The 17992-nt window shown below is 38.9% G+C and overlaps 1 protein-coding gene across 1 annotated transcript in view; it reads right to left on the minus strand.

Moving 5' to 3' along the window:
* The window catches only part of LOC145994052 (protein takeout-like), a 76115-nt gene that overhangs the window by 42199 nt on the left and 15924 nt on the right, over nt 1-17992 (minus strand). The window contains exon 2 of the mRNA XM_083130136.1: nt 11653-11745. Within this exon, the coding sequence (XP_082986262.1) occupies nt 11653-11745 (93 nt within the window). The remainder of the gene's footprint in view (nt 1-11652; nt 11746-17992) is intronic.

Consider the following 17992-nt stretch of genomic DNA (forward strand, 5'->3'; position numbering starts at 1 on the left):
CTCATTTCTAACTGCAAACACATCATATTCACATAAATCGGAAAATGCAAGCTTGAATTTTTCCAACAGTGATTCCGATTGTATATATTGTGACAAATTCCTTCTCTCAAAAAACATTGCAACAAGTGCTGTGTGTTATTCTTCTAAAACAATGACACATTCAAAAATGCAATGCTGTAATTTTTTAAGAGCATGCCCAACACTATGCTTAATAATATTGTTCCTTTGTTGCTGATAATCCCGATTTATTTCCAAATCACACTGCCCGGGATACATGTTTGCTGAACAATATTGCAAAATTGGAACTGTAACAACTATGTATGTATTATTGGGAGCATAGATAATTGTTCCCCACACCTGCATGTTTCATTCCAAGAGGTTTTGTCTAGGCACAGTGCAAGGCACTTACTGCTGCAATTTCTGAATTTTTGCCTCAGAAAATACAGAACAAGCTCATTCAGGCATTTGTGCTTTATATACCCAACAAGATCCGGGTGGAAATCATCTGCACTGAACAAGTGCCCATCATCTGTGGTCACAAATTCAATATTCCTATTAAACAGATTGGGATTGGAAATTATTATGTTCAAAAATTTAAAATGCACCCAATTTAAGCTCTGATCAGCCATGAGCTCTAAATCATAATCTTCATACCCATCACAACAATTGCTGTACCAACATTCATCAAACAATTTCAACCTGCAGAAATAATAATAGCTCCCAGTGTGGTGATGCACAAACAATCCACAAATTCTCTTAAACTTGTTGTACATAAATTTTTCAAACTTGCTTACATCCTTCAGTGACAAGTATTGAAAATTCTTGTCACTGTTAAGAACCCAGTGCATTTCAGTCTCATTCTGAACTGCAAACAAATTATACTCGGACAGGTTCAGGAACCTAAGCCTAAAATCTTGAACAAGTGATTCGGATTTTATGTATTTTGAAATTCCTCTTCTGTCAAAAAATTCTGCATTATGACAAGCTTAGTGGCAATGTGAACAATTCCCTGTCACATTGGCATGTATTTTGTATGTTGTGCGCTTCAAGTGACAGGCATATGCATTCATGCTTACAATTTTTAAATTTTTGCCTAAACATATACATTAGAATCTCACTGAAATTTGTATATTTTGAAAATTTGTTCATGCCTGGCTTAAAATCTTCAAGTCGATACAAATTGCCCTCATCTGTGGTGACATATTCAATATGATTCAGGGGTAGAGGTACAGAAATTCTGTTGGTGATATTATAGTGGATCCAGTTTAGACTCTGTGGCATAATTATGTCCATTCTGTACACAAAACAATTCTCATTGCAATTGTTGTACCAGTAATCATCATACATTGCAAATCCACAATGCCAATAATAATACTCTACAGAATAATGCACAAAAAATCCAACAATTCTTTTGCATGTATTGAACATGGATATTTCAAATCTTATTAGGGATTTCAGGGACAGGTAGTGAAAGGCAAAATCACTTGAAAGCACCCACTGCATCTCAGTTTCATTCTGCACAGAGAACAGGTCATGCTCGGACAGATTCAAGAACCTAAGCCTGAAATCCCCAATAAGTGATTGTGATTTGATGTATTTTGAAATTGCTCTTCTGTCAAAAAAATGCTGCATATTTAATAATTACACACTGGCATGAATATGCAAGGAACAGAATCATGAAAACCTATTACTCAATGCATTCTGATACAGCCTCATTGTTTATGATTGTTGCAAATTTTGAGATGAAACTGTTTTTATGTGATTCAAGGCCCATCAAAGATATTACACAGTGAACAATTACAGTGTCACTTGTTTCATCCAAAACAATATTGTATATGAGATGGGGTAATTTTTTCAATTTAATATATTCCAATCTGTCAAGTTGCATGAAGCACTCAACTGCAAGAACCCTCTCGGTGTTATTTTTTGCTGTTCTGAAAAGGAGGTAGCATGAAACAATGGCATTTACAGATTCTGAATTGTATATAATTTTTGTAGAGAAACAATCAACATAGTTGATAGAGCTCATATAATTAGATTTTTCTGCTGAGGTCTTGGAATTTTGGATGAATGCATATCCTATATTCTCTATGTATTCATATGTGATGATATTATCAGGTGCTTTGTCCTGAAATTCTACAAAATATATTTTTGTTGTTCCTACAAGGGTCATAACATAAAAATCATCATAGTACCCAACCTCAGAGTATACATACCTGAGCAACTGATTGTATTTGAGGGTATTGAGCTTGAACAGATTGATCTTATTTTCAGGGGGGCTCACAATGTTGTCACAGAACCTGAGGATCCCATCACTGCTCAGGGATGTGCTTAGCTGAGGTCTGAAAATCTTGTTGACATAACATTTTGTGCCTTTATTTGAAATTTTAACAACAATTTTGAAATCTACAAGGCTTATCTCTGTGACATAATTCCCCAGGATGCTGACAAGTTGTTGATTTGTATTCAATGCATCTATGATGCTCACTTGCATAATTTGTGTGGGGACATATGGGTTCTCTTCAAAACAAACAGTTCTGTGATTAAAATTATCTGAAAAATTTCTTGCATTTGTTTCATATATACTGTAGACAAGATACTGATTGTTTATATATTTTACAATATAATCTTCAGACATCTTGCAAGTGGGGGCAACAGAATATTTATGGGTTATATTTATAGCTAGGTTTTCACTATTCTGTACAGTTAATATGTTGGGAACAAAAAATTCATTCTTTACCTACAATCCTGTTTCTGCTCTATTTCTGCACTCCCTGCTGTCCCTGCTGTGTCTGTTGTTTCTGCTGTGTCTGAAAATATTTTTAATTTAAATAATTGTTTCCCACAATTGCATCTTCTGCTAAGATTATTCCCACCTAGAATTTTTGCAATACAATCAGAATCACAATCTTTGAATTTTTGTCTTATAAAATACATTATAATCTTATTCAGGTATATATATTTAGAGTACCACACACAATCAGGATCAAAATCATCCCCACTATACAAATGGCCAGCATCTGTTGTGACAAATTCAATATCATTATAAATTGTAGATATTCTAAATTTGTAATGCATCCAATTCAAGCTTGGATATGAATCAATCCTCATCCTATGCTCTGAAAACAAATTGTAGCAATTTCCCTACCAGTGATTCCTAAACACTTTGAGCATGAAATAATACCCGTAATCATCTGTGTAAAAATTCACAAAATATCCAGCAATTCTGCCATAATTATTGTACACATTTTTTTCAAACTTGCTTATATATTTAAGGCATAGGTAGTGAAAAGGCAATTCACTGTTAAGCACCCATTGCATCTCTGTTTTATTGCAAACTGCAAACAGGTCATACTCAGAGAATCTAGATAATCTGATTCTGATATTTTCCACGATTGTTCCTATATAAACGTTTCAACATACGTTCAACATACGTTCAACGTATGTTGAACGTATGTTGAAACGTTTATATAGGAACAATCGTGGAAAATATCAGAATCAGATTATCTAGATTCTCTGAGTACGACCTGTTTGCAGTTTGCAATAAAACAGAGATGCAATGGGTGCTTAACAGTGAATTGCCTTTTCACTACCTATGCCTTAAATATATAAGCAAGTTTGAAAAAAATGTGTACAATAATTATGGCAGAATTGCTGGATATTTTGTGAATTTTTACACAGATGATTACGGGTATTATTTCATGCTCAAAGTGTTTAGGAATCACTGGTAGGGAAATTGCTACAATTTGTTTTCAGAGCATAGGATGAGGATTGATTCATATCCAAGCTTGAATTGGATGCATTACAAATTTAGAATATCTACAATTTATAATGATATTGAATTTGTCACAACAGATGCTGGCCATTTGTATAGTGGGGATGATTTTGATCCTGATTGTGTGTGGTACTCTAAATATATATACCTGAATAAGATTATAATGTATTTTATAAGACAAAAATTCAAAGATTGTGATTCTGATTGTATTGCAAAAATTCTAGGTGGGAATAATCTTAGCAGAAGATGCAATTGTGGGAAACAATTATTTAAATTAAAAATATTTTCAGACACAGCAGAAACAACAGACACAGCAGGGACAGCAGGGAGTGCAGAAATAGAGCAGAAACAGGATTGTAGGTAAAGAATGAATTTTTTGTTCCCAACATATTAACTGTACAGAATAGTGAAAACCTAGATATAAATATAACCCATAAATATTCTGTTGCCCCCACTTGCAAGATGTCTGAAGATTATATTGTAAAATATATAAACAATCAGTATCTTGTCTACAGTATATATGAAACAAATGCAAGAAATTTTTCAGATAATTTTAATCACAGAACTGTTTGTTTTGAAGAGAACCCATATGTCCCCACACAAATTATGCAAGTGAGCATCATAGATGAATTGAATACAAATCAACAACTTGTCAGCATCCTGGGGAATTATGTCACAGAGATAAGCCTTGTAGATTTCAAAATTGTTGTTAAAATTTCAAATAAAGGCACAAAATGTTATGTCAACAAGATTTTCAGACCTCAGCTAAGCACATCCCTGAGCAGTGATGGGATCCTCAGGTTCTGTGACAACATTGTGAGCCCCCCTGAAAATAAGATCAATCTGTTCAAGCTCAATACCCTCAAATACAATCAGTTGCTCAGGTATGTATACTCTGAGGTTGGGTACTATGATGATTTTTATGTTATGACCCTTGTAGGAACAACAAAAATATATTTTGTAGAATTTCAGGACAAAGCACCTGATAATATCATCACATATGAATACATAGAGAATATAGGATATGCATTCATCCAAAATTCCAAGACCTCAGCAGAAAAATCTAATTATATGAGCTCTATCAACTATGTTGATTGTTTCTCTACAAAAATTATATACAATTCAGAATCTGTAAATGCCATTGTTTCATGCTACCTCCTTTTCAGAACAGCAAAAAATAACACCGAGAGGGTTCTTGCAGTTGAGTGCTTCATGCAACTTGACAGATTGGAATATATTAAATTGAAAAAATTACCCCATCTCATATACAATATTGTTTTGGATGAAACAAGTGACACTGTAATTGTTCACTGTGTAATATCTTTGATGGGCCTTGAATCACATAAAAACAGTTTCATCTCAAAATTTGCAACAATCATAAACAATGAGGCTGTATCAGAATGCATTGAGTAATAGGTTTTCATGATTCTGTTCCTTGCATATTCATGCCAGTGTGTAATTATTAAATATGCAGCATTTTTTTGACAGAAGAGCAATTTCAAAATACATCAAATCACAATCACTTATTGGGGATTTCAGGCTTAGGTTCTTGAATCTGTCCGAGCATGACCTGTTCTCTGTGCAGAATGAAACTGAGATGCAGTGGGTGCTTTCAAGTGATTTTGCCTTTCACTACCTGTCCCTGAAATCCCTAATAAGATTTGAAATATCCATGTTCAATACATGCAAAAGAATTGTTGGATTTTTTGTGCATTATTCTGTAGAGTATTATTATTGGCATTGTGGATTTGCAATGTATGATGATTACTGGTACAACAATTGCAATGAGAATTGTTTTGTGTACAGAATGGACATAATTATGCCACAGAGTCTAAACTGGATCCACTATAATATCACCAACAGAATTTCTGTACCTCTACCCCTGAATCATATTGAATATGTCACCACAGATGAGGGCAATTTGTATCGACTTGAAGATTTTAAGCCAGGCATGAACAAATTTTCAAAATATACAAATTTCAGTGAGATTCTAATGTATATGTTTAGGCAAAAATTTAAAAATTGTAAGCATGAATGCATATGCCTGTCACTTGAAGCGCACAACATACAAAATACATGCCAATGTGACAGGGAATTGTTCACATTGCCACTAAGCTTGTCATAATGCAGAATTTTTTGACAGAAGAGGAATTTCAAAATACATAAAATCCGAATCACTTGTTCAAGATTTTAGGCTTAGGTTCCTGAACCTGTCCGAGTATAATTTGTTTGCAGTTCAGAATGAGACTGAAATGCACTGGGTTCTTAACAGTGACAAGAATTTTCAATACTTGTCACTGAAGGATGTAAGCAAGTTTGAAAAATTTATGTACAACAAGTTTAAGAGAATTTGTGGATTGTTTGTGCATCACCACACTGGGAGCTATTATTATTTCTGCAGGTTGAAATTGTTTGATGAATGTTGGTACAGCAATTGTTGTGATGGGTATGAAGATTATGATTTAGAGCTCATGGCTGATCAGAGCTTAAATTGGGTGCATTTTAAATTTTTGAACATAATAATTTCCAATCCCAATCTGTTTAATAGGAATATTGAATTTGTGACCACAGATGATGGGCACTTGTTCAGTGCAGATGATTTCCACCCGGATCTTGTTGGGTATATAAAGCACAAATGCCTGAATGAGCTTGTTCTGTATTTTCTGAGGCAAAAATTCAGAAATTGCAGCAGTAAGTGCCTTGCACTGTGCCTAGACAAAACCTCTTGGAATGAAACATGCAGGTGTGGGGAACAATTATCTATGCTCCCAATAATACATACATAGTTGTTACAGTTCCAATTTTGCAATATTGTTCAGCAAACATGTATCCCGGGCAGTGTGATTTGGAAATAAATCGGGATTATCAGCAACAAAGGAACAATATTATTAAGCATAGTGTTGGGCATGCTCTTAAAAAATTACAGCATTGCATTTTTGAATGTGTCATTGTTTTAGAAGAATAACACACAGCACTTGTTGCAATGTTTTTTGAGAGAAGGAATTTGTCACAATATATACAATCGGAATCACTGTTGGAAAAATTCAAGCTTGCATTTTCCGATTTATGTGAATATGATGTGTTTGCAGTTAGAAATGAGACAGAATTTAGGTGGGTGCTTGACAGTGACCATGAATTTGGATGCATACATCTAGAATTGTTAGGGCAAGAAGAAAAAATACATATATCTGTTGCACAGGAGAATTGTTGGGCTGTTTGTAGGTTTTTATGATTGTTACAGAAAAAATTATTGGTTCACAACAAAATATTTTGAATCAATGTATTGTTTTCATATCCCATTTGACATATCTGAGAACTGGAAACATTTAAATTATGATACTTATTTGAAATCCTACGATGATTTTGAATTTGTAACCACAGATACAGGCTTGGTGTTTTCTGGTGCGGATTTTGTTAGAAGAGAAAAATATATCTCAGGAGTCATAAATGCAAATGAGATTATTCTGTATTTGCTGAGTTTGAAGATAAAATTTCATGATTTAAGATATTTTGAATCTTTAAACTGCAATTTTTTGCAAACTTCAAATCTCAACCTCAAATTCTGATCGGGAGGTACACAGAGCCATGTACAATTTATGTTTATATCTACATGATTGCTCTCCACAATTGTGTAGGTGCACAATAGGATCAATGCTCATGTCATTTTTTGACAGAAGAGATGTTGCAAAATATATTAGATCTGAATCTCTTCTTCCTGATTTCTAAATTAGATTCTCAACACTCTCAGAGTATAATTTATTTTCAATCAATAATGAAACAGAGTTCCGCTGGGCCGTGAACAGCACACAAAAATTCAATTATCTAAACTTGAAATACATCACTGATTTTGAGTGCCACAAATATAATTCTTGCAGGAGAATTGTGGGACAGTTTGTTGTTTTTTATTATTATATTGATTTTTCCTATTATGGAGGATGGTTTTCAAATCATGCAAGTGTGGGGAGATTCTATGATTTTGAGATTCTTCCCAATCAGAAAACAACACATGTCTAATAATTTATTGCTTAATATTGGGTAATAATTTGTTGCAAAACATGATGCAATATAAATAAACCAGAAATAGGCCACAAGTGGACCGGAAGTAGTCAAACCGGAAGTGAACCGGAAGTGGACCGGAAGTAAACCGGAAGTGAACCGGAAGTGGACCGGAAGTGGACCGGAAGTAAACCGGAAGTAGACCGGAAGTAAACCGGAAGTGGACCGGAAATGGACCGGAAGTAAATATGTGTGGGTGGGTGTGTGTGGGTGTATGTGGGTGGGTGTGGGTGGGTGTGGGTGGGTGTGGGTGTGGCTCTTATAAGCATCTTGGCTTAGTTTTAGGTGTGGCCAAAAAAAATATCAAGAGGGGCATATTTTTGACAAGTTTATGGACAACAATCTCACAGAAGTGCCTTTTATAAGTATAGGCAAATCAATCTGAGGGGGTTCATACTTTCCGAGAAATTCCCGAGGGCATTTTTTACAAAAATCTTGGATTAGACAGGGTTCCACACTTGAGCAAAAAACTCATATGGGCATGTTGAGCTTGTTTTAAGTGTAGCCAAATCTGCTTGAGGGGGGTTCATACTTTCCGGTCCTGGTTATATCGTATTTTATACTACTGATACTCTCACCGATTCTCACCGATATCGATACTCTCACCGATTCCCACCGATATCGATACTCTCACCGATTCTCACCGATATCGATACTCTCACCGATTCCCACCGATATCGATACTCTCACCGATTCCCACCGATACCGATACTCTTACCGATTCTCACCAATACGATACTCTTACCGATTCCCACCGATACCGATACGCTCACCGATTCCCACCGATACCGATAGTCTTACCGATTCTCACCGATACGATACTCTTACCGATTCCCACCGATACCGATACTCTCACCGATTCCCACCGATACCGATACTCACCGATACCATACCGATACTCTTACCGATTCCCACGGATACCGATACTCTTACCGATTCCCACCGATACAGGTACTGTTACCGATTCCCACCGATAAAGGTACTGTTACCGATTCCCACCGATAAAGGTACTGTTACCGATTCCCACCGATACCGATACTCACCGATTCTCACCGATACCGATACTCTCACCGATTCTCACCGATACCCATACTCTCACCGATTCCTACCGGTACCGATACTCTCACCGATTCCCACCGATACCGATGCTCTTACCGATTCTCACCAATACGATACTCTTACCGATTCCCACCGATACCGATACTCTCACCGATTCCCACCGATAATACCGATACTCTTACCGATTCTCACCAATACGATACACTCACCGATTCTCACCGATATCGATACTCTCACCGATTCCCACCGATACCGATACTCACCGATACCCTACCGATACCGATACTCTTACCGATTCCCACGGATACCGATACTCTTACCGATTCCCACCGATACAGGTACTGTTACCGATTCCCACCGGTAAAGGTACTGTTACCGATTCCCACCGATAAAGGTACTGTTACCGATTCCCACCGATACCGATACTCTCACCGATTCCCACCGATATCGATACTCTCACCGATTCCCACCGATACCGATACTCTTACCGATTCCCACCGATACCGATACGCTCACCGATTCCCACCGATACCGATACTCTTACCGATTCTCACCGATACGATACTCTTACCGATTCCCACCGATACCGATACTCTCACCGATTCCCACCGATACCGATACTCACCGATACCATACCGATACTCTTACCGATTCCCACGGATACCGATACTCTTACCGATTCCCACCGATACAGGTACTGTTACCGATTCCCACCGATAAAGGTACTGTTACCGATTCCCACCGATAAAGGTACTGTTACCGATTCCCACCGATACCGATACTCACCGATTCTCACCGATACCGATACTCTCACCGATTCTCACCGATACCCATACTCTCACCGATTCCTACCGGTACCGATACTCTCACCGATTCCCACCGATACCGATGCTCTTACCGATTCTCACCAATACGATACTCTTACCGATTCCCACCGATACCGATACTCTCACCGATTCCCACCGATAATACCGATACTCTTACCGATTCTCACCAATACGATACACTCACCGATTCTCACCGATACCGATACTCTCACCGATTCTCACCGATACCGATACTCTTACCGATTCCCACCGATACCGATACTCACCGATTCCCACCGGTACCGATACTCTCACAGATTCCCACCGATACCGATACCGATGCTTAAAAATTGCAATATTAAACTTTTCTTCAAAATATTGATTGATGTCAGTGTCTAAGTATTCAACTCTAATTAGATGCATCAATTTATCAATGGTTTTGCTTTAAAATATTCAAGAATTATGTTACATGTTATGCTAATACAAAATTCAGTATTTTCACACAAAACTGATTAGGAAGCAACTTCTAATTGTGTATAGTTTCCAGGATAATTACACTCCGTGACAGTGTGCCATTTTTGCGGACCTCGTGAAATGCCGGAATAGAATCGGCTGGTATCGGTAGAGGAATTACAATCTATATATCGACATCGGTATTGGCTCAGCCCTAGTTTTAAGCACAAGAGAACTGTGATAGAAGTAGTGATTGTGATTTAAATTGGCACATTTATATAACAAGCTAATAATAGTCTAATAAATGTAATTATAAGTTTTCGGCCGTCTAAATTTTTGGTTGTGAGAATTCCAAAAAAAACTTCAGCACTTTTTGTGTAGTACATTAAGCAGTTATACATAAAATATTACATTTTGTTTATTTCATAATCGTAATGTATGTTGTGTGTGACAATTTCGATAATTTAGGTAATGTATTCAAGGTTTCATTAGTTCAAGTAAAGGTGGCGCCACTACTAGCTACCAGAAAGATCCATAAGTAACTACTTTCCAGTAATTTTTTCATCTGCAAATAAAGGAAACTTCCACAAGGATTTATAGTGGACAAAAAGAAATTACTCAGGTGTTTAACGAAATGATGGATTTTGCGTGATTTTTTAATATCTTCTGCTTTTTGCTTTTAACTGCGAGTAAAATGAAAATAAAAAAATGAAAGTATGCTCGATTAAAGGTCTATAGTATTTCCTATTACTGTCAGTATGTCGTTTGACTACAAATACTCAAGTGTATAAAATATTTTAAAAATGATATTTTGTAAAACCAGTTTCTCGGTTGTGGGCTTCCCGTTAACATTGTTCAAGTGTACATTTTGCTATCGGAACTAATTAGAAATAGAATCATGGCCGAGTCTTGTGATTTGAGAGATCATAGACTGAAAAAGAAATGCTTCCAGCCCATATGAACATTCTGGTTCACACGAAACTTGCATGAAGAGATTACTGATTTATCGGACATCCCCGATTAACGTGGTGGTAACGTCCTCGGTTTGTAATCAAGGGGTCCCGGGTTCGATACCCGGTGGAGGCTCATAGTGGTTCGGATCTGTAGGTCTAGTCCCAATTAGCCTTACTGTGCATAAAGTGGTCTTAAAATACCAACTCAATCAATCAATCAATCTAGTCCACTATTAGAAAGTCTTACCCCACTAAAATAACCTACGCTAAGAAAGAACAGAGGATGAAAGAAACTAGATGAGGACACAGAGGACCAAAAGAGAGAGAAACCAAAATAAAGAAACATAACAAATAGAGGAAAAATAGAGATAGATAAACAGGGTATCTATCTATCTAAGCCACTACGTATGGTCTGTTTCTCTGTCCTTGCATCAATCCGTTCTTTCTCATATTACAGATACATTTGATGACTGATGACATTCAATTAACATTACTTCTCTGAGCTACAAGGAATCCTCCGACACGATGATGCACCTTCTCATACACTTACCGTTAGAATAGTTATCAATGTAGTCCTGTATGGCTTCTTTCAGACACTGGTTCAGCAAAGGATCAGATCTTCTACACCTCTTCCACTCAGGTGCTTGAATAGAAAATAATATTTTAAAAGAATGTTAATATTGCAGAAAAAGTACAAAATTCTTGTGCATGTTTTGCACTTGATTTAAAACGAAGGGATCACATACTCCCCTACTTAATTGAGCCAAAGTGGCTTAATATGACACGTTGAAGAAAACTATACATGACCTGCACCAATAGCGTTGATGGTGTTCGAGAACCTGGTCGGGGACTCGTCCGAGGTTTGCACCTGGAACCAGGTTCTACGGGGAGAACCGGTCAGAACCTGTCTCACGTTTGCACCTAGGAACCGGTTCGTGAGCTACTAATCCATTTCAGTTCCATGGTCGGGGACTTTCCCGGGCTTGAACCTGGGAACCAAGGTTCTGTTGAAGAAGGGGCCCGGTCGGGGGCTATTCCTGGGTATAAACCTGGAACCGTTTTAGAGAAGATCTGGCCGTGGACGTATCCCCAGACCGTGGTCTTGGGGACCAGATCTTCCGATCCTTCCGCAGTTGGCATCTGGCAGTCAACTGAGCTCTTGGATACTCTTTTTTATTATTATTTTTTTTATTTGACGTCAGGATTTATGTATCCCAGCATATTGTTTATTTAACATTAGCTGGAATCGACAATAATTTACAATATTGTTACAAGAATTAATTTTCTTTCCATCAATATTTTACAAAAAACTAACGCAACTGTCCCGCTAGTACAATATACAATTCCCAGAAAATCACCAAAATCTACTCACTACTATATATATATGAACATTCACAATCACAATCATTACATTAACTTGATTGTCATTTCATTTCTTTGGTTTATATAAGCAGTCATGGACGAGGAGGTGAAACCCTCTCTACTCTGGGTTTTATTTGACCTATATCTTACACTAATGGGTTTGGTTGCATCGTAATCCGTCTCCACAGGTTATTCCGGACAATATGTAGTAAATCTTCAATCGTGGGCTAGTCCAGGTCTTCGTAGAGTTGTTGTATACGTGTCGTTAACGGGTAATGGCCTATGTATGTGAGTGCTCTGTTTTGTACATATTGCAATTTCTGTAAATGTGTTTTAGCGGCCTGTAACCATGTAGGGCCGACATATAATAATGTAGGTCTAATCATCATTTGATACAGATGGAGTCTTGTTTCAATTGACAACGCTGGTGATCTTAGTAGAAGCATGAGGTATCCTGTTCTTTGTTTTGCCCTTCTTGCCACCTCATCTAGATGTGGGCCAAAAGTCAGTCTTGTATCAAGGCTTATTCCTAGGTACTTTATCTCATTGACCGTAGGGACTGGCGTCTGGAATATTTGGAATTTTTCTCCTTAGCTCCACTCGATGCAAAAACTATGGTATTGCTTTTTGTTGGATTTATTTATATTTTCCATTTCTGAGTCCATTTTATTAATTCTGGCACATACTTGTTAATTCGTTTTTCGCAAGTGGAAATTAATTTTGCATGTACTAACAATGCAGTATCATCTGCATATGTTGCTAGTAATCCTTCTTTTGGATATGGAATATCTGCTGTATATAATGATTATAACCTAGGGGAAAGGACAGAGCCTTGAGGCACCCCTGCTTCAATAGATCTCGAAGTAGATTTCTGCCTTTGCACAGTTACTATAAACTTTCTGTTTTGAAGATAATTCATCGTAGTTTTTAATTAGCACTGAGGTAGCGGAAGTTGTTGTAATTTGAGCATTAGTCCACCGTGCCATACTCTATCAAATGCTTGCTGCACGTCCAGAAATAAGCCAGCGACACGATGCTTTCTGTTGTTATGAACAGCAATATAGTCCAAAGACTCTAACAAGTTGTTCGGTAGTACTGTGATTTTTCCGAAAGCCAAATTGGTGGTTTGGTATTAGCTGATGTTCGTCTATAATAGCTGTGAAAAGCTGGCACAACACCCTTTCGAAAAGCTTACTAACATGAGATAATAGACTTATAGGCCTATATTTGTCTTCTCGTTCGGATTCTTTCCCATTTTTGGAATAGCTATTATCTTTGCCAGTTTCCATTGTGTTGGAAAATAGCCCAGTCGTATAATGTTAGTAAAAAGTTTGCCAAGATACTCAAACCCCTTTCTTGTGAGATTCTGAAGTGCCGCAGGTGGAATACCATCTAGGCCAGGTGCTGCTTTCGGTTTAACTTTTTTGTCAGCCTTTGGACTTCACTAGGTGTTACGTGTCGAGCATCAAGAGTCGATGGAAGTTGTAGAAGTTGGTCGTATGTATGTTGCACCTCTTGCTCTGTTTCAAGATCAGTAAGTTCTGCATTAAGTTTGAAATGCGTTTGAAATTGGTCTGCAAGAATTTCCGCTATTTCCTGAGGATTTACTATCGTAGGCCCTTCGGGAGAATTTAATGAATTCAACGTCGGCTTATCTCTTGCATTGAGAGTGCGTGCTAACTTCCAAAATTGCCTATCTTGTGGTTCCAGTTTTCGTAGACGTTCATCCCATTGGGAGGTCCGCTTTCTTACTAGGAAATTATGTAATTCTTTGGCAAAGTAACCTCCATTCGTAAAGATGGTGTGGTGATTGAGTTCTATACCAGCGACGTCGGGCCCATCGTGTCAAACAAAATAAAATTTCCAGTACTGGAGAAGTGTTTGACGTAGGTAAAGTAGACATGGTAATCATTGTTCGGCTCCATGACGTTTTAATAACCTCTGTAAAGTTGTTTACTGCTTCATCGATCTCCTCATCCATGTTTATTGATTGATGTAGGTTCAGTCTCATATGTGATTGCCGGCGAAAAGCATTCCAATCTGTTTTTGGTTCCTGTAGTGTCTGGAACCTATGATAGTAGATGCCCTGGGCAATAGCTGCGATAACAGGGAGATGATCCGAGGTAAGAGCGTCTTCAACATGAGGTGCAGTACTAATGCCTACTCCTTTGTTCAAAAGTACGTCTAAGACATCAGGTGTTCATCTACCCCTAGGGTAGAAAGTAGGGTCCAGTGGAGCAGATATAGAAAATTCAGTATCTGGAAGCACTTGCAGTAGGACATTTCCAGACGGGTTAGATATTCTGGAATGCCATATAGGATGCTTGGCATTAAGATCGCCTCCAACAATAACGTTGGGTCCCAGTGTGTCCAATTGTAGTACGTCTTGATAATCCGGCACTGTAGCTGGAGACCGATACGCTGCAACTAATATCAGATCTTCTGAAGTAGTATGCACCTTAGTTGCAATTGCCTCAATTGATGTAAATGTGGGTAGTGCTATTCTTTCCGCGTTGATTCCTTGTCTTGTTAATATGAGAAGTCCGACTTTTCTTTGTTGGGGCCGGTCTTCACGGAAGCTTCTATAACGAGAGATGGTCGATTTCAAATGTGGTTTGACGTGAGTCTCGTTAATTAGTGCAATATCTATATTTTCATTGCAAAGTAGATAAGTGAGTTCAGGTGTCTGATTTGCTATGCCATCGGCATTGTATATCAGCAAATTGATATGTTGAAGCAAATTATGTCGACTAAAAACAGACATCAGATTGCATTTCCATCAGTATTTGTATTATGACTGGTATTATAGATATTCCCGAGGTTGCTTGGGAGATCTCTTGTAGTCCTCGGGATACATGTTGCCATATCTTGGTAAAGTTCCATGTATTAGCCAGATCCAGGAGTATTTGCAGATCTATGCCAGCTTGCCCAGTATTTGTTGTTGGTTGGTGACGTTGTCCCATTCGAGACTGTGGGTCAGCTCTGTAGGCATAAGATGTATAACGTGCTGCTTCAGTGGGCCTGATAGATGTTGAAGCTGGAGCTGGAGCTGAAGCTGCTGGAGCTATAGTCGTGATTCTGGCAGGTTGACTGGCAGTTATCTCCTGAGGTTTTCTCTGTTTTCTATTACAGTGAAGATCCGACAGCCTATAAAGTTTGCGGGATGTTCTCCCCCACAGTTCGCACACGTGGGGGATCATCCCTCTTCTTCTGACATTTATATGCTTCATGTGGTTTACCACATTTAACACAGCGTGGTATGGTAAAACATTGTTGCTGGGTGTGGCCTAGACGTTGGTATTTATGGCATTGTATGACTGTTAGGGCAAATATTCTACGACCTCAATCCTATAGATGTTAATATTTTACAAATCGTAGATCGTTGATGCTACTGGTGATATCTTGAAAGTAATCAGGAATAGTGGTATGGTCTTCCTTCCAGGACCTTTTGGGTTACACTGGCTCATTTGGTGAACAGTCATAACTTCAAATCCATAATCAATGAGCTCCGACATGATGAACTTCGTATCTAGATCTATAGGAAGATGTCGAATGACAACCCGAAGTGGACGATTTTGACGATTCGGAGCTATGGCGAATCTTTCTCTGTTTATTTGAAGATATGTTTTCAATTTGTTAAAATCATTTGATGAAGTACATTGAAAACGTATACTATCCATTGTGTAACGCACCGAAAGGGTTGAAACGTGGCGCCGATTACGTGAGGCTGTGCCGCCGGTATTCCGCGACGCGACCCCTCGTAGGATTGGAAATCGGTCGAGTCCGCTCCGCCACTGGACATCACCGTGTGCGTAAATGTGTGCTCTTCCCATAGCCAAAGTTTGACGTAATTCGGCCCACTGGGCACGGAGTTACAGAAGAAAGTTCCCCGAAAGTTTAGTGAAAGTGCCACCTTATGGGTAAAGTGGTAAAAATGTGCATCTTGTGGTGAAAAAACACTTCCTGTGACCCCCCCCCCAGAGCCGTTTTACCTCTGAGACCGCACCCACCCCAAAGAGGAGATTTCAGTGAACGTATAGACACCTCGACCGACGCAATCGGGTGAGTACAAACTTTTCTACATAGGTTAAACCACCCCCATGCTATCCTTATGCAAGGATTAGGCTTAAAAGGACTAAAAGTGCATTCTGTGTCTACCACCCGATAACTCGAGAACTAGCCCTTGCTAAGGGGCGGGACTTATACCCCCGAAGAGCCCCATCCTTCCCCCGAGCACCAAGACCATTACCCCCCCTTCAAGTGAAAAAGAGACTCTACCACCCCCTTCAGAGTGACGGCATGTGTTGCAGTTAAATCGCTGTAGTGGTGGGACGTGGACACGGGCGACGACCCAGGCTTGACACGTCCTGTCTTCAAGGGATGTGACGTGGTGATACACGTTTGATGTTGTGATCGTTTGACGTTTCGCAGCGCGTGTCAAACAACAACAAACTCCACGTGCGCTCTTGGCGGGAAAGCTGTCTTGTGTTCTCCGCGAGTGATACGCTGCTTTGTAACGCAACGAAGTGCAGTGTGAAGGATGGCTCCCACGGGGGCCACCCCTAAGACTACCAATAACCGCCACAGCATGGATTATCCCTCTGAGCAAACAACCGACCCCTTTAGAAGGGGTGGAGGGTTAGCACGCACACCCCCTTCCAAGAGGAAGCACTTGTCGGATAGCCCAGAGCATACAGTTTCGCAGCAGGAAAATCCCGGTCAGACCGCTGCATCCCAACCACACCTAACTCCCACCCCAAACCCCCCAGGAAGCCAAATAAGCACAATTGTATCAGACTCGTCAGAATACAACTTGGGAATGTACCAGAGGCTACATTTGGATATTTCTACCGTGATATCGAAAGATAAGAATATTACGGCGGACAAAAAGACGCTACTACTGGAAATCCTGGCCAAAATGAATCAAGTGCATACAGAAGCCATAGTAGAGTCCCGTTCTTTAAGAACGGCGTGCCGTATTTTGGAAACTAATAATAACCCCCAAACAGTAGCAACTCAACAAAAGCCAACATATGCGCAAACACTGTCCAATAAAGCACAGCAGGGAGAAAAAGCTGCTCAAATACAAAAAATCACCAGCAAAGCAAAACATACCGTATTTATCACAGCGCAAGATAACCAAAAGGTTCGTGATATATGGGATAATTTCACTATGGCAATAAATCCAGTCCGTGAGAGGGTAAAAATCGAAGCTATGCGAACCACCCCAAAAACCCTTATTGTGGAGACCGCCACCAGAGAGGACCTTGAAAAAATAATGAATAATCAAAACCTCAAATCCAAGAAACTGAATGTAGAACTCCCTAAAAAACGCAACTCGCTGATGATCATTTATGAAATCCCAATCAAAAGAGAAGAGGAGAATATAACAGAGGAATTTTATGCACTGAATGGTATCGAGGAACACTTGAACATGTCTCTAGATGAATTCAAGACCAAATTCAAGTTTCGGTTTAAAACCGGGCCCAGGAACCGACCAGTCTCGCACAGAGTATACGAGGTGGATC

Source organism: Lepisma saccharinum, chromosome 10 (assembly GCF_977018435.1).
Source record: "Lepisma saccharinum chromosome 10, izLepSacc3.1, whole genome shotgun sequence".
In the NCBI taxonomy this organism is placed as follows: Eukaryota; Metazoa; Arthropoda; class Insecta; order Zygentoma; family Lepismatidae; genus Lepisma; species Lepisma saccharinum.